The sequence below is a fragment of the Amaranthus tricolor genome, chromosome 7 (genome assembly GCF_026212465.1).
Source record: "Amaranthus tricolor cultivar Red isolate AtriRed21 chromosome 7, ASM2621246v1, whole genome shotgun sequence".
Lineage (NCBI taxonomy): Eukaryota > Viridiplantae > Streptophyta > Magnoliopsida > Caryophyllales > Amaranthaceae > Amaranthus > Amaranthus tricolor.
Genome location: NC_080053.1, coordinates 20744539 through 20768299, shown reverse-complemented (window position 1 = coordinate 20768299; position 23761 = coordinate 20744539). Strand labels below are relative to the sequence as shown.

General features: G+C 32.3%; 1 protein-coding gene across 1 annotated transcript; it reads right to left on the bottom strand.

The window, feature by feature from the left end:
* Positions 1–10112: 10112 nt before the first annotated feature.
* Positions 10113–22666, bottom strand: LOC130817601 (E3 ubiquitin-protein ligase JMJ24). Its single transcript, XM_057683404.1, has 14 exons — positions 22476–22666; positions 21043–21656; positions 19438–19580; positions 19259–19358; positions 19003–19135; positions 18850–18904; positions 18000–18684; positions 15762–16091; positions 13913–14305; positions 13747–13819; positions 12814–12899; positions 12111–12230; positions 11952–12022; positions 10113–10616 (listed from the first exon to the last, which is right to left on the bottom strand). The coding sequence occupies exons 2-14, from the start codon at positions 21586–21588 to the stop codon at positions 10517–10519; spliced, it is 2835 nt and encodes a 944-aa protein (XP_057539387.1). The 5' UTR covers positions 21589–21656; positions 22476–22666; the 3' UTR covers positions 10113–10516.
* Between the last annotated feature and the right edge of the window lie 1095 nt (positions 22667–23761).

Genomic DNA, 23761 nt, shown 5'->3' with positions numbered 1-23761 from the left:
AAATTATATTTAACAAATAGAGTTAAAAGTCTCTATAATTACCCCTTTTGAAAAAAGAAAACTAAGTGTTTTTAACTCCATTTGTTTGTCTTCTAAGTCTAAAAAAAACACTATTAAAATTAAGATAGTAAAAATATAAACACACACTAAAAAGGATGAATGTGCAATTATTAAATATAAATAGTAATGACATTATAGTATAAATAAAATTTATTAGTCCATGAAAAAATAATAGTTCAAATTTGTTTGGTCCATTAACCTTAGATTACAAATATATTATCCCAATCATTGACCAATAGTAATTTTTGTTACAATTATGCACTCTTTAAATTATATAATATACTAGTATTAATTTTATCTTCATTAATTTTAGATATTCAAATTTTAAATAATAAATTTAAAGAGTTTGCTAGAAATTTTGCAATTGTTTTCTGTGTTTATTTTAGATTAATGAATTTCACAGTTAATCCAAAATTCATACATGAGGATTCTTCAAATGAAGAAACTATTTTTATAGAGGTTCATGCTGAGAATACTAAATCAACAGTTTCTACAGCAAAAACCTTGAGATGGGATCAAATTTCTATTCCTGAGACATTTCAATTCTCGAATTCAATGCCTCCTAGAAACATAAGACAAGAAATAGAATGTATTGAGGAAGACAAAAATAAAGTTCTTATAAGGTTTGGGTCTATGAGAGAATTATCTAGTTCTCCTTGTACTTCTTCTTCCAATTATCCACGAAAATCTTTTTCTTTTCCCCAAAAAACAACTTCAATTATTTCTGAACCAATCAAAGTTAGATATAAATCTCATATTCTTGAATATGAAGCAAATGCTTCTCAAACTTCTCAAATCTCTTCATCTAGACCTGCATCTCCCACAATGTCTGATATGCAAAATTTTGACTCTATCAATACAATTACTAAAGATTTTGAAATAGATAAAAACTATCTAAGAGATGAATTTAATTCCTCTCACAATACTGAACATCGAGATTGGTTTAAATCTTTTTCTCGTTCCTTTAAAGACACAATAAGAGATGTATGGTATAAAGATATGAATACTCTTCAAATTAATATCCCGTTTTTTTAAATGGTTTTTATTGTTTTGTGAAAAACAAGGAATTGTTAATCCATATTCTCAAAATCACATATTTATACAAACCAAACTTCAAAGAAATTGGGTTTTAAAAGATGGACAAACAATTAGTTCAGTTCATCCACCACTACAAAATATTACTTTTCCCTATTATGATCGTGAAATAAAAGCTAGCCCTTTTAAAGAAGGAAGAGTAGATCAAGCAGATAAAACTCCAAATGTCGAAGACATCATTATAATTTATCATCAAAACAATTTTACAAATCAAATCCTTCATACCGTTGCTACACAAGTAGATCAACTTTCAAATAAGGTTAATAATTTACAAAAGGAAACCTCTAGGTCCATAACTCCTAATACAATTACATCATTAGGATCTGATAAGGTTTCTGCACCGCATTTTAAACCACCAGGATTAACTATACCTATGACTCAAATGTTTGCAAAAAATGGTTTTACTTCTTCTAGCTCTAATTCTGCAGTGTTAGATAAAATTCAAAAATCTTTACAAAAATTAGCTGACAGTCCAAGTCATATTAAGGTTTTGAGTAAATATCAAAGTTTAGAGATATCTTCTGATGAAGAAAATTCTGAGTCCGCAATCATTTTAAAAGTTGAAAAGCAATTTCAAGAATCTGATAATGATCCTTGTCAGATTAATAAAATACGATCCTCTTGGAAAAGTATCCCTACAAAAAACTATTATCCTAGGCCGACTCCTATTGATCTTCAATATGAAGAAAGGTCTACATTTACCTCCAAATCCTTTTCTCCAGATATGATCCATGAATGGAACATAGATGGCAAATCTGATTATGAAATTCTTAATACTCTTCAAAATATGGGAATGTCTATTGTAGCCTACAAAGCAAAACCTTTGGATGAACAAATAATTTTTGGTTTTATTATATCAGGTTTTACTAGGCAATTAAAAAACTAGTGGGATAATCTTCTCACTTTGCAAGACAGATTAGAAATTTTGAATCATGTTACTGACATCATGGATGATCAAGGAAATGTCTTTCAAAAATCTGACTGCTGTGATTTTTTAATCATAGTTATTGCCTTTCATTTTGTCGGTAACCCTACTCAAACTCTTTCTTCTGGAGAAACGATTTTACAAAATTTACGTTGTCCAACTTTAAGTGACTATAGATGGTATAAAGATACCTTCTTTAGTTATGTTTTACAAAGACAAGATTGCAATCAAAGTTTTTGGAAAGAAAAATTTATATCAGGGCTACCAAAACTATTTGCTCAAAGAATTTTTAGAAAAATAGTTGAACATGATATAGATAAAGAACAAGCTCTTAATAATACTACTTATGGAGGACTATTCGCGTTTATTAAAAAGGAAGGTCTTTCTTTATGTGAAGAACTCAAACTTCAAGCCAAATATACTTCTGAAAAGAAACAATCTAGAAAAGAAATTGGATGTTTCTGTGAAGCATTTGGAATGGAAGCTATTAGAACTCCCTCTACAAAAAGGAAAATTAAAAAACAATTTTCTAAATTTGCAAAAGATAAAAATAAAAATTCTTATCCTTCTTATTATCAAAAGAAACGAGGTAAGAAAAATCTCGGAAATTTCCGAAAATCAAACAAAGCTTTCAAAATCTTTTGTTATTCGTGTGGAAAACGTGGGCATAAAGCAAATGCTTGTACCACAAAGAAGAAAATTCAAGAATTATTTATTAACGACTCTGAGTTAGGAGATAAAATATCCAAAATATTATTACAAACTCCTGAATCTACTTCTTCTTCTTCTTCTTCTTCAGAAAAGGAAGATGATGAAATTTTACAAATTAATGAGCAAACTTCTGATTCTGAATCTTCGATTTCTTCCTCTCCTATCAAACGTATTAATGTTTTAACAGATAAAGAGAAAAATGTAGAATTTCTTTTTGATCTCGTTGACAAAATCTAAGATAAAGAGATCAAAAGAGAAACCCTTCTAAAACTTAAAACTATGGTTTTGGGTGAAACCTCTACCTCTAAAAACAAAGAAAGTATTCTAATTCCTCAAATTGAACCTTTCAACATTTCAAAATTATTAGAAAAATACTCTTCCAAAGAAAAGACTTCAAAATTAATTCCTATCAGGAATCAAACTCTTTCGGTCAAAGATCTTCAACTTGAAATAAATAGAATCAAAGAAGAAATCATTTCTATCAAGAATAGTTTAAAGCATTTAGAAATCAAAGATTTCAAACTTGAAACAAAGTTATCTGTTTTAGAAAACCCCATCTACAAAGAAAATCTTTCTTTGGGAAAAGAGAAAGTTAATGGAAATGATGATGATTTTATCACCGTTATTAATAAAATTAATTTTCCAAAATGGTACGCACCAGTTACGTTCCAAATCGGAGATTTTCAAAAAACCTATATAGCTTTAATTGATAGTGGAGCAGATCAGAACTGCTTAAGGGAAGGATTAGTCCCAACTAAATTTTATGAAAAAACGAAAAACTTGGTTATATAGTGCAAATAATTCACCCATGGATATTAAATATAAGATTTCAAAAGGAAAAATCATAAATGAAAATTAAAGTTTTACTAATACTTTCATTATTATTAATGATATTAAAGAAGAAATAATATTAGGTACCCCCTTTTTAACACAAATTTATCCCTTTTGGGTTGATGACAAAGGTGTTCATACAAAAATTTTAGGAAAACAATTATCATTTCTTTTTTTAAGTCCCATGTTACAAAAAGATATTAATTTATTACAAAATTCTTCAGTAATACAAAGTATAAATTTAATAAAGCAAAAAGAATTTCAAATTTCCTCTTTAAAAGAAGAAATTTCTTTTCAAAGAATTGAAGAACAATTACAACAATCAAAATTGCAACAAAAAATTTTTAATTTAGAAAATATTTTTAAATCAAAAGTTTGTGTTGATATTTCAAATGCCTTTTGGGATAGAAAAAAGCATATTGTCACGTTGCCTTATGAAAATGATTTCTCTGAGAAAAATATTCCTACAAAAGCTAGACCTATCCAAATGAATTCTAAGTATCTTGAATTCTGCAAGAAAGAAATTCAAACTCTTTTAGATAAAAAATTAATAACTCCATCTAAATCTCCTTGGAGCTGTGCAGCATTTTATGTTATGAATGCAGTAGAAAAGGAAAGAGGAGTTCCTAGATTAGTTATTAATTACAAACCATTAAACAAGGTTCTTCAATGGATAAGATATCCAATCCCAAATAAAAGAGATTTAATTAATCGTTTATATAAAGCCAAAATATTTTCAAAATTTGACATGAAATCTGGTTTCTGGCAAATACAAATTGCTAAAGAAGATAGGTATAAAACTGCATTTACGGTACCATTTGGACATTATGAGTGGAATGTAATGCCTTTTGGACTAAAAAATGCCCCTTCTGAGTTTCAACATATAATAAATGATATTTTTAATCAATTTTCTTCATTCATAATTGTTTATAAAGATGATGTTTTAATTTTTTCTCATGGTATTGATCAATATTTCAAACATTTACATATATTTCTAAACACTGTGGAAAAAAATGGTTTAATAGTTTTTGCCACTAAAATGAAATTATTCCAAACAAAAATTAGATTTTTGGGACATGACATTTATAAAGGAACAATCAAGCCAATTATAAGGTCTTTAGAATTTGCAGAAAAATTCCCTAACAAAATTAAAGACAAAACCCAGCTACAAAGATTTTTAGGATGTCTGAATTATATATCAGATTTTTTCCCAAAGCTCAGACAAAATTGCATGCCCCTCTTTCAGAGACTTAAAAAAAATCCGCCTCCCTGGTCAAAAATTCATACTAAGACTATTATTGAACTAAAACAAAAAATCAAATCACTTTCATGTCTAGGCATTCCAGATCCATCTGCATTCATGATAGTAGAAACAGATGCATCAAAAATAGGATATGGTGGCATATTAAAACAAAGAATAGATACAAAAGAACAATTAGTTAGATTTCATTCAGGTCTCTGGCTCGGACCTCAAAAAACTTATTCTACCATTAAAAAAGAAATTTAATCTATAGTACTATGCGTTTCAAAATTTCAAGATGATCTTTACAACAAAAAATTCTTGATAAGGATCGACTGCAAATCTGCAAAAGAGGTTCTAGAAAAGGATGTCAAAAATATTGTTTCTAAACAAATTTTTACAAGATGGCAAGCAATTTTATCAGTATTTGATTTTCAAATAGAACATATTAGAGGCGAAAGTAACTCTCACCCTGATTTCTTAACCAGAGAATTTCTACAGGGACATCACAATGCCAAGAAAGAAGAATCAGCAAGAAAAACTCAAAGGGTTCCAAAGTTCAGATGATTACGAAATGGAACCAGATCCAAAACCTAACAAGACAGAACAAAATCAGTTTTCATCCTCCAAAAATCTTCAAACTACTCTATCCATTTCAAACAAATTTACTCAGCTAAGTGATTTTCCCCCACTTTCATATTCACAAATTGTTCAAGAGCCTACTTCACAAAATATTATTCCAAATTCAAAACAAAAAGAACCAACTACAAAAATACCAACACAAGGCTTTACCAAATCTGCGTACATTACAAAAACCGAAATAGAAAATGTATATCTCACTAATTTTACAATTCCTCAAAGTCCAAAAATTATTCATTCAATCAATTAGAAAACTTTTCCAAAAGGTTGCGAATGGATATCAGAAAATTGTTTTAAAACTCAAAGGTTTTATGAATTTATTTTAGTAGATTCAAACTCTGTTGAAATCCAACATATCAAGGATTCTTCAGAAAAAATAATTTATTCAAAATGTATTTTTAAGAAAATTATTTCTTCTGCAGAATGGGGAGACCCTTATGCAGAACGAATTTTTTCAAAAAGATTTTCCCCACAAAATTACTCATACTATGATTACAAAATGGTCTAGTATAGAGCATTTTTATTCAGACCATTTGATCATTCATGGTTTTTTATATTTGACAAATATTGTCCAAAGAAATATCCCATGTGGTTTTATCATTGGTGGTATTTATTTGGACCAACTCCTCAAATTTATCCAAAAGAATGCAATGAGGTTTTCACAACTTTTATTGCCAATTCAAATTATCAAGCCTATGAAACTCCAGTCATGTTTCATACAGAATTTAAAATTCCATGGATTCTATGTTGGAGTTATTGTCTCAAACAACACCTTCCACATCCATATCCATATTCATTAATAAAAGAATTCAAAATTAAATGGTGGGACAAATTTACCTTAGAAATTTGTTCAACAAAAAATGTTATTTCCTTTTTTCAAACCGGTATAAAAATGGAATACCAATCTCCATCAACCACCAACAAACCTTCACCCTCAAAAGCAACATCAAATTCAAACTCTCCTCAACACAATAAAAACCCCAAAGTAGAAAGTCCAAATTCAGATTCATTATCTAAAGTCCAGAAAGCCATTCTCAAAAAGATTCTTGAAGATCCACAATATGCAAAGAAAATATTATCAGAAGAGTCCTCTGATGAGATTTTATCGGAGTTCTCAAATGAGTCTTATGATCTAACATTTGGTGGCCCATTTGCTCAAGATCCATATGACTTTTAATATTGAGTTCACAAAAGTTCAATTCATATGTTCAACAACTCAAATTAATTCATCCGGAAGCACAAACGTAAGCAATGACGTAATCAAAAGCATATCCAACAGTAATTCAAAGCATCTTCAACAGTAAAGCAGCTTCAACAGTAATTCAAAGCATCTTCAACAGTAAAGCATCTTTAACAGTAATTCAAAGCATCTTCTACAATATTATAGTGTAGCTTTAATAATTATGTTTGTACTATTTACTTTTTTCTCTTTAGTTTCTTATTGGAAGAGCAGATTACATCTTATATCTTCCTTTGTGTATAAATTAAGTGTTTAGCTCTCAGAAGAAAGCATCCTGTAATTTTCTTTTGTTTAAGTCTTCTCTCAAATAAATCTATCTTTGTTTACTTATCTTACTATTATATATAATATTATAACATTCCACAAAATTATTAAATTATTCTCTCTATCGATCCTGTACTCCACAAAAGATCGTATTTTCGACAAGGGGTACCAGGCCTCCGCCGGCCCCCGTATGGCTTCGCCTATGGGCAGACAAAATAAGTAAAAGAACCGAGAGAGAATATTATAGGGTTTGATCAAATAATTTGGTTTAATCCACTGGCAGGTATATATAGTCTCACTTCAAAATCATTTGTCCATATCGTATAGCATGTCAATAAACATAACTGAACAAACCCCTTACAAAATCTAAACTAATCATGCGCTTGATGAGGATTCAAGTTTAATAATACAAACCAGAAAATCATGTGTAATTTGATAAGCTGGGTGAGCCTGTATCACTCTTTTGTAACCAAACATTCTAGTTTGAAATTTTTTCAAATAAACCTACTCCTGTTAACAAACTTTTGAAAAAGGTTACTTTTGTTCAATCCTACTCCCATTACATAGCAACAATCATTGTGTAAAAACATCATCGCATCGGCCGCGTTGTGAAGGTCTTTAAGAACAACGAATTAAAATTCCCCGCGTTGTAAAGGAGTTAAAGAACCGTATTTTGAGCTGTATCAAGGGATATCTTTTGGTTTTGACCGATATTCAGGCATTACAGTAAACATATCACTCTCGTTACTGCATCACCGTTTCGTTACCGCCATCGTGACCTTTACCGTATTTTTACTCTATGGTGACTGCAGTGAACTACAAACAAATATATAACACATTTTATGCAGTCACCTAATGCTTATTGTTGAAGTTTATATCACATTCTATAATCTCAAGTTATTGAAAGACTCCCACTTTAGAGGAACTTGATGATGGATGTATGCAATATTACCCTTGTAAATTGTGATAATAATTGATCCATGTGGCCATATACAACTTTACATAAATAAGTGTATAAAATAATAAGTCATTTTATAACTCATCGATCATCAGACAATAAAATCTTCCGCCCCCCATCGAAAATGAACGAAGTTTACATCAAGGTATTATTTTGGCAGCACTTGCAATAGACGGAAACCTTAGTGAATACTTCAAAAGGGGCCTGTCCAATATCGTCTTCTCTACTAAAATATTTTTGTGTCAATGTCCTTGGAAAAAAAATATTCATAAAATCTCAAGAATCCTTCCTGAAACATCCAAGTGTTCAAGCAACTAATTGAAGGTGGTGTTGCATTATTTTCCATATTCCTAGGTTGGCACGTGTCGACAAATAGTTGGTCATTAGTCATATTCCAATGATCATAGTAGGATTGTAACTGGGATAATTGTTAAGAATAAGGTTTCCACTTATAATGATATTCGTTCTGAATGGGGCTTTCAATTTATAAAATATTAGTAATATGGTCAGTGTGCCCATCCAGAATAGGGTCTATAAGTTAGGGATGAATTTCAATACACATAATAGTGGGATCAATTTTACAAGTGGAGGCAAAATCGAAGAAGCAAAATCATTATTATGACAATTTTATGTACCTAAGCTAAAAGGTAAAGGATACTCGCACAAGGCAGGGTCCGAATAGGGGTTTTCTTTTTCCTGAAAGATGCAGAGAAATCATACCCGTTTTCCACGGAGAGAGTAAAGAGAGTTGCGCGCAGTCAAGAAATCCTCCAATTGATACCTGCGTCCAGTAGGGGGTTGAATCCCAAATCTTCTACTCCATATGCGGATGCTCTATCCATTGAGCCACAAGAAGCTAATAGTTGTAAAAGTTGGTAGATGAAAAGAAATTGGAAGTGAAATGCAAATGGAAAAAAGAAGAGGGATGGATAAATCAAGTCAAACCATGAGTAACTGAACATGGTAGAGCAGTAAACTAAATAGGAGGTAAAAGGCTTGAATGGGTTCATAAGACAGAATTCCTAACATCTTTTGTCAATTTGGAGAGGCAGAAACAGAAAGACTAACTTGTATTGTGTGGCTATTTTATTAAAGGATACAGAAAAAAGAAACTTCAGTTAATTGTAAACAATGTTATATAGAACTACTACTAGGTAATTTTCTTCAAGATATATGTCCACTAACATTTCTAAATATATACGTCCATTTAAAATATTGATCTTTTCAAAAGCCTTCACAAGCTAGGCTCAAAAGCCTTAAATCTTGCATATGGAAGGATTAAAAGTAAAGCCATGTTTCATAATCATAGGAATCCTGCCCTTTTGTTATAATTTGCACTGTATTAGCTCTGCCAACTGCCAAGCGTGAAATTATTTTGCAAAATTCACGCCAATAAAGAATATGAAATTAGCTATGTGTAACATCAGGCAATCGAAAAGTGGTTTTCTCTTCTAATTCGCATAGCACCAACTAGAATGCCAATATCTACTAACTCAAAAAGATTTGATTGGCTTCAAATCGGTTTGAAAATTAGCAAATCAATTTTCGATAACGAATTTTAGCATTTTACTAAAAACTCAACTTAAAGATCTCAATTCTCAAAATCCTGAAACAATTATAATTAAACAAGCAATAAACTAACAACTTAAATTCCTTTCAGTTATGAAATCATAAATGAAGAATTTGAAAATGACAAAGTTTGGATAGTCATTTTCAAATCCTCAACTTCAACTGCTTTAAAAACAATGGTAGAATTTGATCCAAATCTAAATTTGAAAATTTTTAATTTGCCAAACAATAGAATTTAGCCAATTTTAAGTTTCCAAATGAAATCATCGTTTCCTAATATGGCATAACAGAATTGAAAATAAAATGTATTACTAATTCTGTTAAGCAAGCATTAACACAAAGGATTAAAGGACAAGAAAATCCATAGGAAACACTTCACTTCACTTACTAATTATTAAGCTCATTTGCAGCATAACGTATGACTTCTCTCTCTCTCTCTTTCTCTCTCTTCTTATATTTCACCAATTAACCACCACCTCTTGCCATTCACAAATACAATTTAACATAACCTCTTTCATTTAGTTCCTAATTCCTGCAATTTCACCCATTCCAATTTCCAACAGTATATATGAAGTTAAAATGAAGACAGAAAAAATAAAAATTTTAATAAGGTAAACCCATTGTCTACAAAACTATTATTATCTAAGTCATAAAATTAGAACCACAATTAGAAGGTAAGAAAATGTCGTTAAATATGTTCTATTTACAAGAAATTTTTAATACTAAAATAGCGTAACCCTCAAAAATACAAATACAATGGCATCATGCAGGGATTAAGTGAGATAGAAAAAAGCTGTAATTAGCCCTCTCTACTTTGCAAGAACTAATAAATACATTTCCCGTGTATGCGCTCTACCCTAATTTGATTAACCTCAGAAAAGGGACAGCTATTTCGTGGAGATTCAGACATAAAACCATGTAGGAAATTCAGAATTCAATATAAAATAGAAAGCAGAAGTGTTCAGATAAGCAAATTATGTTGATTTATGAGCAGACAACTTGTCTTTGTTTCATTATTCTCTTCAGATTTTCTGAAACCATCGCAGTTAGATTACGATCCTCAAACAAAAACTCAGCACTAAACCTGCACACACAGATGACACATGCTGATTAATACACAGAAAAAAGATAAATATACAAGATTTACAAACAAACACTTGAATTAGCCCATCATTTACACACAACTTCTAGAAATTAAAATTAAAATAATGTCAAGGCTTAGAAATGCTCAAGGCAAATGAGATCGAGTTAATTAACTAAGCTCTTTAATATGATATATGGAACAAATAAGATGTGAAAATACCCGAGGATAAGTATTGTTGTATCTATTTAAAATCTATGTTACCTGGACTCAAGTACGAGTAGGGGTGCACACGGTCCAGTCTGGTCTGATTTGGCACTAAAATCAGACCAGATCAGAAATTCCGGTCCGAAAATTTTTCAAACCAGACCAGTATAAATATCAGGACCGGACCAGACCGTTTAGAGAAACGGTCTGGTCTAGTCTACGGTTTTTTTCTTTTTAAATTAATGTTTTTAAGCTAATGAATTCATCAAATAGAATTTAGATGAAAGAAAATTGAGAAGGGAAGAATTGCTCGCCAACAGTTAGAAAATAATGGCATACCAACAACAAGATGAATTCTTATTATATCTCTCCGATTAGCAACAATTAGAAAATAATGGCATAGCATCAATTAGAAAATGAGTTAAATGAAAGAAAATAATGGCTTCAGCGTTTATTTCATGGCTAAGGCCAAAATTAAGCGGTACGACAAACACATCACCCTTGTTACTGTATCATTGTATCCGTAACCGCAGTCACGACCATTACCACATTTTTACACTATGTATTGGACTTTTTGAAAAGAATATTGTAGGAGGGTGGGGGAATGGATGAACATGCATATCTTAAGGAATAGAATTTAAAATGATGAAATTCAAAAATTGTATTGGAGTCGCAGTATTTGAAGACAAATTGAGAGAAACTATTTACGTTGGTCTATCATGTGCAAAGAAAACCGAAAATTGCAGCAGCTAAAAAAGTGTAAGGTTGGAACATTTAGGAGCATAGGAAAGGAAGATGTTGGCCAAAGACGACTTGGATAGGAGTGACAACATGACATAAAAAATTGGGATTTACTGGAGCATATGATAGTGCGTAGACCGTAGAATACATGATGGAAGAAGATATATGCAAATGATCACTGTAATTGATTTCTTAGTTGTGATAAGTATTAGATGAGACCTAATAAAATATAAACTTTATTAAAGACGATATTCCACGTTTATTTGTTTTGGTCTGTGTAACGGGTAGCAAACCGCAGATTGTTGGGATTAAGGTTTTGACATTGTTGTTGTTGCTCTTTAGTATGCGTGTGTGCGCGCGTGTAATTCTAAGATTTATATTGCAACTTACTTTGGATCAAGAACCAACTTCTGCACCTCTTTAATTGCGGAACTACCTGCATACAGTGATATCTTTCCAACCTGAGAAAAAAAAGATGAAGAAAAATTTAGCAAGAGGTTTTGCAACTATATTGGCAACACTGCAAAAAAGGGCTTAGATTTCACTTGCCTCTACCATTTGAAGCTTTGTAGCATGATCATTTGGAAGACAACGTATCTCTTCAGCCAATTTCAACGCCTGCTCTAAGCTCTCAGGAGACAAGAAATCAAGACCCAACTGAACTGTGGACTGCAAAGTCAAAGAATGAACATAATAACCATGTCACGTAATGTTCAAAAAATTACAATTCATTAAGAACACCATGAAAAAAATACTCCCTGAGAAACAGACGCAAGATTAAAAATTATAGTTATACTGATGATCAGGTATATACATTGTCTAGTACATAATAAAAATAAATAACAAACTCAAATTTGAGTATTATTTAAATTGTGCTCTTTTTTTTATTGGCATAAGAAAGTAACTGACATGTGCCAATCAATTTAGTTCTATGATTTATTACTCTAACAATAAATTGAATACAGTTCTATAAACAGGTAACTCAGAAGAGATATAGATGATTGGATATGAGTGAATACAAACTTAGACATATGTCAAGTTAAAGTATATTCTCTTCAAGCACAAGCTACTAATAGCTAACAAACAACATCATCATAACAAACATTGACTTAAGACAGGACTGAGAATACAATTCATGCAAAAGCAAGTATGGTAACCATAGTGACTTCTCAGGTCTGCACATAAACAGAAAAAATGAGAATAACCACATCAAATCATACTAGTGCCAAAGCGAAAAGTCAAATGAACTCACCTGAAGATTCCTTACTTGAAATGGACATCCAGCAGGGACAAACACAGCTTGGCCCAAATACTGGTCAAATGACCATGGTTCAATTCCTAGACAAAAGAAAAAAGAGATATTTTATGAACCAGTTGATGTTAACAAAATCATGATAAGCATTCGAGCAATATGAAGAATCTGGTAAACCACACTAGAAATATAGTTAGAATGTCACAAAACCATGTTATAAAGACTTGAACATCTAAACTTGTACGATGATCAATACCACTAGTAACATCTAAACCAGCAACATCAGATGCACTAATAACAAGTCCCTCAAAATGAATGAACAAAGAGAATTCAAGAGAAGAGCAGAAAATCCAAGTGGATAGGAAATAAACGTGCAAACTACAGAGAATTGAGTATACTATTTACGAGTTGCAGCATGTATGCTGTCAAAGACGTGAGATTGATACAGTTTTCAATCCAAATCAGCCATAAATGAAGTAGAAGTGTAGAATACATTCAAACAAGATTTTTTATTTGGTTATCAATTGGAACCTTAATACTTTAACACACCACAAAGAAACAAAGACACAACATCAATCTGTAGTAATTCTACTTTCTAGTTCCTAGATATAAAAAATATGGAGAAAAAATATACAAGGGAGACCAGAAATATACCAAACTATAGCAGAAGTGCACGCACTCACACACACATAAAAAATAAGAGATAGATAGTCATCAAGTATAAGAGATATCATGAATTACATCAGGGAAGAGAAAAATAGAGATAATCAGACCTCAAAATAATCTATTCACAAGGGAATAATTAAGATACAATGACATCGACAGCTATTCCCAATTAAATATTATGTGGTGGAAATTTTCTTTTTTTTTTTAATATAGAAAATCAAACAAACACCCAGAGTTACAGTATTCAAAATGAATAAGCAGTCCTACCAAATTCCTCCTTTAGTTTCCTTTTATGGTGACTGTTAAGATACACTGATTCACAGAAAAGAGGGCTCGTAACCTGAGATTCCGGGAATTAATTTAGCAACACGCATTATATTATAGAAAAAATTATTTCAATTATAAAGTAAATTCTCATAAGGTAATTAATTACCATAGTAGACTTTCCAAAATCCGGCCAATGAGATCTTAGATAATCAATTAACTTTAGAATATCCTCCCGTCGAAAGACATCCCAACTGGCTCCAGGAAGGGTGTCAGAAGAAAGCAATCCTCTTTCCTTGTGCTCATGTTCTCGCTCCAATGTCCTGCTTTCAATATCTTCTATTTGCTCATCTAAATTTATGTCTAGTTTACCCCTATTCACATCTCTTTTATCATCTCCTTGAAAGGGCGACCCAAGTGTCGCCTTTTCCTTCAGGTCCCTGCATTTATATTCAGAAAAATCTTGCTCCATAGTTTCCTCACTAGCTTTCTGTGTCTTGTCAATGCTTTCCTGCTGCCAGCCTTTAACTTTCATTTCATGAGAATGCACCAAGAGGTATACCTGAAAGAAACAGTCACAAATAACGAGAGAAAATTTCAAGTTCAAAGTCAACAAAGAACTAGAAGAACAGAACTAAAGTCCCAAGACCAAGGTTGAAATTTCAACACAGTTCTTGAACATTGAAAGTTCCTTTTTGACTGTTTATTTTCCATCAACTTAATCAATCATTGAATGAACATTACATCAAATTCATTTACACCACACAACAACAGCATAGTGCCAGAAAACTGAAGTAACGTTAAAGTACATCACACAACACCGCCCAAGCAGGAAAGCAGCAAAGCCTTAATCTTAAAAAATGGGTGTTAAGAGTACACCACAAAAAATAAAGCAATTCATACTAAGATTTTTTTTTTCTTGCACAATATAAGGAAATAATCTTTTTAGGTAGGTTTTAAAAAACAAAATACATTTTTGATGGTAATAAACTTTGATTCAAGACTTTTGATGTGAAACACCTCCGCTGAAGAGAAGGAAGTTGTGAAGTGAGTAGCTCAATCAAATAACAGAAGTAGATTAAGAAAAGTTTATGATCTTGTCACATAGTAAAAGATCCATACCCTAAAATAGATATACAGAACATGAGTAATTTTTTGTAGTGAAACAATATGCTAAAACTCTAATTAGTCATTTAATTGCTTTCCCTTTATTTCCACATATTATGATTACAAGTTTACGCTTACAACGCTCTCTCAAGTTGTATTTTTCATGAAGCAAATATGAAATGTGGGAAATTAAAATTTAAGAAAGGAAAATATTTCTAGTCACATAGAACCACTAGGTTTCAAAATTCATTGAAGATCTTATATCCAATCATAGTGACACTAGGGGCTAATTGTCATCAAATCCCTAAAGAAAGTTTTAGAATATTGAAATACAAGAGTGAGACTAGGGGCTACCAAATTGTCATCAGTTTTCAAGTATTCCAAAATCGATATCCTTTAAGACCATTGTTGTAACTTATATTAATATTTATCATTCAAATGTAAAATTTAGTATTTCAGAACCTAAAGGCCGATCTGAAAATTGCTTTTATCAAATTCATCAACTATGAAGATGATATATAAGAAGTCTGGGCCAAAGTAAAAAATTGTTTATACTAAAAACAAAGCATCGGGACACAATTATCTTAAATTTATTGACCATAAACATAGGATCTATTGCCATGACAACAGATATATAATGCCGAGTACCAACTTCACCTGTCATAAAATTATGTGTTGTATGCCTCATCTTAAAGAGAGAATCAGGGTACACTAACAAGAAGGGTAGGTTTCATGAAATCGTCAATGTTTACTTTATATGAGTACAAATTTTCATGATAAAAGACTAAAAATAAATTACAAAACACAAAAACTCACGATTCATTTCCATAGCTCCAAATTAATCAGATTAATAACACACCAATATGCTTCAACTTAAACCGAGAAAGACGAGCCGAGAATGGAAAACTCACCATATCACGCATATTCAAATGGATATTAGTCACTGAGTCACCTTTGTCTAACTCTTCAGATAGTCCATATGAAATAAATATCTTTGGTCCAACATCATTTTGCAGGGAATAATGAGGCAGTTTAGCAGCAACATTCAAAAGCCCCCACTTGGAATGAATAAATTCAAGAAATGGGATTTTACTAATAAATTCAGGCCTTTGATACAAGAAGAACTCCTCAGATGCACTTGGTGATGGCCAATCTTTCAGCTTCAACATTTGTGGAGAACCATTTTCACGAAGGCGCCCCTCTGAGTATCCCTTCATGAATAGCCCAAGTTCTATATCAACCTATCATCAGGACAAGTAAGATTTTGTCAAACATATAAAGCAGGTTAACTCCAACTATGTAAGACTGGAGAGGGTGGGAGGAATCCCCAATCATGTTAAATTTGCAATCACAGTTCCATGCGCACGTCTAAAAATATTACCAAAAAGTTCTCTTTACCTTCCAGTCACAATACCCACAAAATAGACATAAACAGGAAACCAAAGGGTGCAGAGGGAAAGAAAAGTTCTACCCCATACTTCTACCAAAGTATGAAACATGATTATTAATCAATAAAAGAAAAATAAAAATACACACCATCTCTTAGCTCAAGGAGGTTGTGCTATAGTGTTACAAAGGAGGGGAAAAAGAGTTTCACATTCACACCCTTATAAATTATCCAAGTCAACCACAATATTTGATGACACCAGGGCTTATCAACTCAGGTTGCGGAGATTTTTCAAACTTAAGTAGCTAGTTCATCCTTTCCTGCCCCCTAAATCTTCTACAGCCATCAACATAGAGGATGCTCGATATGCGGAATACGCTTGATGGTGATGAAGATCTTCATGTGAGTAAAGACCTTTAACCACAGATCTTCATCCTTTCATTTTGCTTCCTTCTTTACTTAAATTTGTACATACTTAATCTATGTCTTTACTTATTGAGCTCTGTCATAAACATTATATTCCTGGCTTGTGCCTTTGCTTTGAAGTTTAGCACCAGCATCAATAACATCATGCTTGATACTAAAGCAAATGCTTCTGTGGATGCTATTTTCACTATGCTGGTGTGCCTGTACATGGTCTGCTCACTGCTGTATGCTTTCTCATGCTTTCCACATTCTTTTCAATGAAGCCAATCGTGGAAACAAATACATACTGCGCTCAATTGCTCTTCCTTAACTGCAGCTACATTAGCTTCATTTTTCTTCAATCTCAATTCTTTGTGGTGGCTTATGGCTATATTGCTTGTTCATATTTATTAACAACCATCTTTCTCTGATTGGTTTATGATGAAGGGTGATTTTCAACAACTATTAGTGCTAAACGAAAGCTGATTTTGTATTGTTTTAAATATGCATAGACTTGAGCATGTTCTTCTTTATGGTTAGTCCCATGTATGCCATGACTCTTTGGGTATGCACAGATAAAAGGAAATTTATCTGACAACTCTCATTATCAAAGAGTTTTTGACTTAAGGTATGAATGTATAGATGTAATATAAATATTACATATGGTTAGTGTTTTGTCCATTCTTGTGATTCAACTGTGATGTTCTTGACTTGTTGCAAGTACTAAACATGCAAAGGGAAGCTCCAGTCATGCAAGGAGGCAAAACTTTTGATAGGTTGTCACTCTCTATGGTCTTATATGCTTTTCTATGAAGTGTGGCTCCTTGGGTTGATATATTTCTAAAAAATTAGGCAATAAGCACTAGAATTTTCACAGGTTAAGATCAGAACTTGTTAGCATCTATTGCATGCAGCCACACTTTTTATTCAATCAGCACAGCATTAGGAGCTACATATTCCTTGAAGAAAATAGATATGATTAACCTTTAATGTGGATTTGAGCAAGATCAAGAGCTAATGAAGCAGCTCAAACAATTATAATTTTGATCAGAGCAATAGATGCTTTGATTATTGCCTTAAAAATAATATGATTATTTCAAAACAAACATTTAATTAATTGAAGTGACTCAGTTATAATCTGGATCAGAGCAAGATCAGCACAGAGTCTTTGATTAATTGAAGTGTAATCGAAAGTCATAGTAGGTCATTTAGAACTTTAATGGAAGATATAATTAAATATGGGATTTCCCAAAAATAAATAAAATGCAAGCTTTTAAAAAAATAAAGAGAGAATTTAAAACCAGACCACCCAAAGGTGAAATTTGACATTCAATTTTTTTCAATTAAAAAATCATACCTCGGACCAATCTAGACAATCAATCGCCTTCACCACTCCACCAGCATCAGTCATCCCCTCTTTATTAGATTCACAAATTTCTCTCCAAATAACCATGGGATCCCAGCTTGTGCTTGATGAACCATCACAAACCTGCTTGACAAGGATAGGTTCACCCTTCCCCCAATGTTTTCTAAAGTAAACAACTCCATCATGTTTAATGTCTTCAACTGATGGACAATACAAGAAATTATCATCACTGTCTTTGCGTGATGCACATTCAAGAAGCCTAGAGTTCATTTGTCTGGTGTATAAAGAAATGTTAATTTCTTTAACCTTGCAACCGCTAACCATTTCCTCTAGATTTTTCACCAATTTAGCGACCCAATTCATCTTAAAAATTCGCCGAAGAGATAAAAAAGAGCCACAACCTCCATGTTCCCGAGGAAGACAAGGTACACTGCCATCTTTACTTGCTCTCCAGCCAGGAATCTTTACACTCATTAAAAGCCTATGGTTTGGTGACGCTTGTTCTTTAAAAATCTCACCCAACTGATTTTTCTCAGAGCTATAAGTATCATCCGGATCATCTTTTCTTTCAGCCAGAGTTGAACTACGAAGATCATCACAACAACTAAGGCAAAGATCATACGAACAATTTGAGCAGTGACGATGATAATCAACGATCGGAACTCTGCAGCAATCACTGGCAGAAAACACTTTCAGCTTCTCATATTATCATATAAAATATAGCATGAACAATGATGAAAGAAACACATATACATACACATTACACACACAAATATACATACAACACGCTAGTTTGAAAGATTTTTTTATTAAACCAAAGTTCAAGAGATAGCATGAGTACCAACACATCTGCTCGTCTGCATTCAATTTCTTCCTCTCAAGGTTTACATCAATTCCTGAAGAATGCATGCATAGTCAAGAAAAATAGAAGTTACTTAAGCAAGAATAATATACCAAAAACATAGTGAAAAAATTAGAACATTATGCTTCTTACCACAAAGCTTCTTTTCTAACTCCACTTCAGCACACTGTTGTTGGTGGATCAGCTTGACCACAGGAAGCACAGAAGATAACAAACAATAAAGGTATTGCAGCTTATCCAGTACAGGTATCTCCCTTATTTTTGCCTACAACAACAAAGTAATAGTAGTCTTACACATTAAATAGAGAAGATAAAAAATGTCCATGATTATTCACATAAAAAAGTGACACCAAGAAACATCATAGATGGAAAAATACTGACATTATACCTTTATCAAATTATCTACCCTGGAGCACATCTTACAATTACACAAGCCACGACATGCAGGGCAAACTCTTTGGATCTCCTCCAAAGGGATATTATTATACCTAACACAAAAGTGACTATTCATACACTAGCTTATTATAGACTACAAACATCAAAGAATAAATAAAATATCAATCTCACCATGTACTGATGCAGCTACCACAATACCCTTTTCTGTCGCATTTAAGGCACCAAATAACTGAGCTTTTGCTTCTACTATGGCACTGATGGCAGATAGGTCCGTTGGTGTCATTAGGAGAATCAGTGCTGGTGTCAGAATGAACCTAGAAAGCAAGATGGAATTTATTACTTTGATTAAGAAGCTGAAAATCACAAGTAGAGCATAGTAGAAATACCCCAATATTATCCCGACAATAATAATTTCCCATGATATGATCGATATTTCTATCTACAACATAATTTAACATTTTTAGAATAAAAATCATTCGCATTTTGTCAGATTTGAAAAGATTCTAGACTTAATACGCTAAAACACTTCATTTTACCCCAAGGACTCTGTGTCGGATATTTGACACTCTAATAGTGATGTGACTCTGAAACATCATTTGAACCAAAAAAATTTTCACAAAATTTCGAGTATGACACTTAAGACACATACCCTACCCGAGAAGAGAGACATTGCCCTTAGTCACTATTTCAAATTGTGAATTTTATAGTGAACTTTCTTATATATTGAAAATATTCTTAGCTAGTTGATAAACTTGACAAGACATCTTTATAGTCCTAGCTCTCCAAAAATGAAGAGTGGAGAATTAGGTTTAAAAAACCAGTAAAATTTGTATCAGTATCTAACAGGTAAGAAACCAAGAGAAAAAGCACGAGAAGGATCTAAAACATGTTAATATTAGATATTTTGTATTAAGATTAGCAGCCCCTTTAAAAAGCAAACAATGAATGCCAGTAACGGCAATGCATCTATATTATTATCGTAATAATTTGTTAGGAGTAGCCAACAAAAGAAATTAGTTGATTCCTTGAAAGGAGACAGTAAGATGAAAATCAAAGAATGTTATAAATAGGGAAGGGAGTAGAGAAAAATGTATATGATTGTTGAGTGTTTTGTAAGAGTTCTACGTTCATTTGGGAGACAACAAGCCTCTTGAAAGTTGTTCATTATCCTTACATTTTGTGTACTTCTCTATCAACAATAGCTAAATCTTTTCATCTACATATTCTAACTTTATTCCTCATCATCTCGAATATGTCAATCCACTAAATCTGACATCATCTTCAAATGCAAATACAATAATTTGGTAAGGTAGGTTTCCTGCAAATGCCATGGTAATGGACAAGGTCTTTTAGTCTTATCAAACTTTCATTACCATCTATCACCACTTGCCACAGAAATTGCCACCATGGCATGAGATTCTTTCTACCAAATGCAATAAAATTATAACCAGTTTCACTAATATTATTATACTGACAAATAATACTGTCTTGTCCAGTTAAGCCTCATCTCAATGTTTGATGATGGAATAATGATCTTTTCTTATAAAACTTCCATTTTATTATCTTTCAAAAAGGATATTGTCCACTATTCGTTTATAAAAAGGTGAAAAAAAAAGATAGCTACCATTACCATTACCAATAACAACAATGTCGAAACCTTAATCCCAAAAGATTAGGATCGGCTAAAGTAATTAATCCCAATAAACATATATATTTCTCTGTTTGATCATTTACAATAAACATTTAAAATAATAAACAAATATGAGTGGCTTTTACCTCATTGGTGGCCATGGCACCATTATCAGGGCTTTTCAGTGACACGTTCCTTGAGAACTCTATTGCATACGAAGGTGATGCCTGGTACGGCCTTCTACTCTCATCAAAAAAATCCAAATCTGTCTGCATATCTTCATCCGAATTCAATGAATTCAGCATTGTCAAATTCTTCATTGATGGAGATTCAGGAGAACAAAGGACTTGATTCTTCACCCCCCTATCCTTGGGATTTTTAGCCAAACTTGGCAGTGGAAGAGCCTCAACGTCTGCCTCTGCAAAAGACATATCCTTGTCATCACTCTTACTCTCCCAATAAATCAGACTTTCATCAGCAGGCTTCCTCTTTGTTTTTTTTAGACTAGCTCGTAAAGCAGAATTAGCTGCCCTCTTCTTCGCCTGAATGTAGTGCTTCTCACATACGGTTTTATCAGGCATAGACATGGCTGTACATCTCCATTGTTTACCATCCGACCTCTTACAACGCAAATCATCTGGGATACCCACATGATCATCCGTGTTGCTGAGGGAAGAACGTAAAACTTCCATTCCAATAGTTATGTAAATGCTAAGGCCAATAAATTAATACCATAAACTATAAGCCAAAAAAGGGAAACCTGCAAGCATACATCATCATCACACTCAATATTAATGCTTCCAAATACTAATAAACAAACGTTTTTTTTTAACTTAATCAGGAAACACAACCAGCAACTATATCCAAGAATATAGTGGTAAAGGGAACTAATACTGTAAGGTATTCAAGAAAGCATTGCTTTGGACCAAAACCTCATCAATTGATGAACAATGTCAAAGCCTAGAAAATAATCATGGCACCACGCTACATTCAGAAGTTGATCTCATACACAATTGTGCACTATACCTTGATGTCAACCATCTCCATAAATTGCATAATGTTTTCCTTTCTTGAAATTACAAATAATCTCACATCACAAATACTTATTATGATTTTCTTAAAATTTCAACATAATATCGACACTAGGACCTTCAAAACGGGATGTATCATGTAATCAATCGAATATAAGAGTAAGAAGTCAAAAAATGAAAAAGTTCAATAAGTCATACCACTATATCAATCATGTATAACATGTCCCAAGAAACAACACAATCTCGCGTCACAGAAATTCTCATTGACTTATTACAAAACATATAATCTGCAATAACAATTGGGCGATTGGGGTAAAAAAAAAAAAATGCTCATAACTGAATTTTACCGACTTATCAGCTGACCTAATTGAATTGAACATATACGTCCACAAATCAATTAACCACTGGCAAAGTGAGCAATCTGATTCAATTTCTTAAACCCGAATTTAAATTGAACTAACTATAGGTCGATTAAACCTCAAAAAAAAAAAGTAAGATTGAACAACCGAAGAAAATAAACAAATTAGGGATTAAATTCTGTCAATTACCAGTGGGAGGGATTCAAGATGAATAGGGAAACCAGGGAGAAAAATTCTGGAGTTCAGGTGGCCGGTGTGCCGCAGTCTGTACTTTCACGTATATGAGACTACGACTGTGAAAATTTTCTCAAATTTGAAAATCGAAAAATCGTTTTGGTCACTACACCACGAGTAGATTTTCTAGTATTGCAAAGGTTCGGTTATACTTTGATCACTTTGTTTTATATTGAGTTTGTGATGGGATAATGAATCACTAATTGGTGACATGGAAAAATGTGGGACCCATTAATATGACATGGTAGTGTATTTGGGGGTGTATGTGGCATGTGGATTTTTATTGAATAACAAATAAGTTGAGCACAAATTCTTGTGAGAGACGGTTTTAATTAGGTCGGTTCATTATATATTTTTTAAAATATAATAAGTAAATATTAAAATGTTGTAAGTAGACATTTACGATATTGAAAGTAGACATTAAGAATAATGTAAGTAGGCATTAAAATTAGCCCATTTGGTTAGTAGTATTAATGATGGTAATAGGTATGATTTATAGTGTAAAATTTCATCAAAAATTTCATATTATTCCCATGGTAATAAAACTCTGATCACAAAAAAAGTTTTTTGTTTACAAATTTCAATTACCACCTAATACTACCTCTCCCAATGGTAACGCATTGAAATGAATTTTATGAAGAAAATGAGATGATTGAAGTTGGACAAGCATGGCCATTAAGGTAGTCAAAAGATTTTTCAACTAAAATTACACTTATTTTTCATTCTTATTACCGTCGTTTATTACCATCTACCAAAAAGGTCGTAAGTAGACATTAATTTTTAATGGACTGGGCTTGAAATATATCTCTTAATGAGACGATTTCTCAGCAGACTAGCTGAAAGTTGAGATATAGAGCTTATACTAATGTAAGTGTATGGTAAGTGTAACAAACGAGTTGATCTCAAAGAATATAAGATTTAAATGGATCTTAGATCATTAATACTTTGATCCTTAATATTGATTGAAAGTTTGTCTACATAAATAATAAAAGACCATCGGGGCTATGTGTTTATCAACTAATTAATTAAGAATTTCCATAACTTTACTGCAATTTTCAATCAATCAATAATAATAATGTAGAAGTAGATGACTCGGGTTAATTGGGTTGGGATTAAGGGTTAGAGTCAAAGGTCATATAAGAGTATAACACGTCATTTTAATATTTGGTGACCAAAATCTAGTGAGATTAGGTTATTAACAAAGTCAACGAAATTAGATCCTTTAAGGACATGTTTGTATT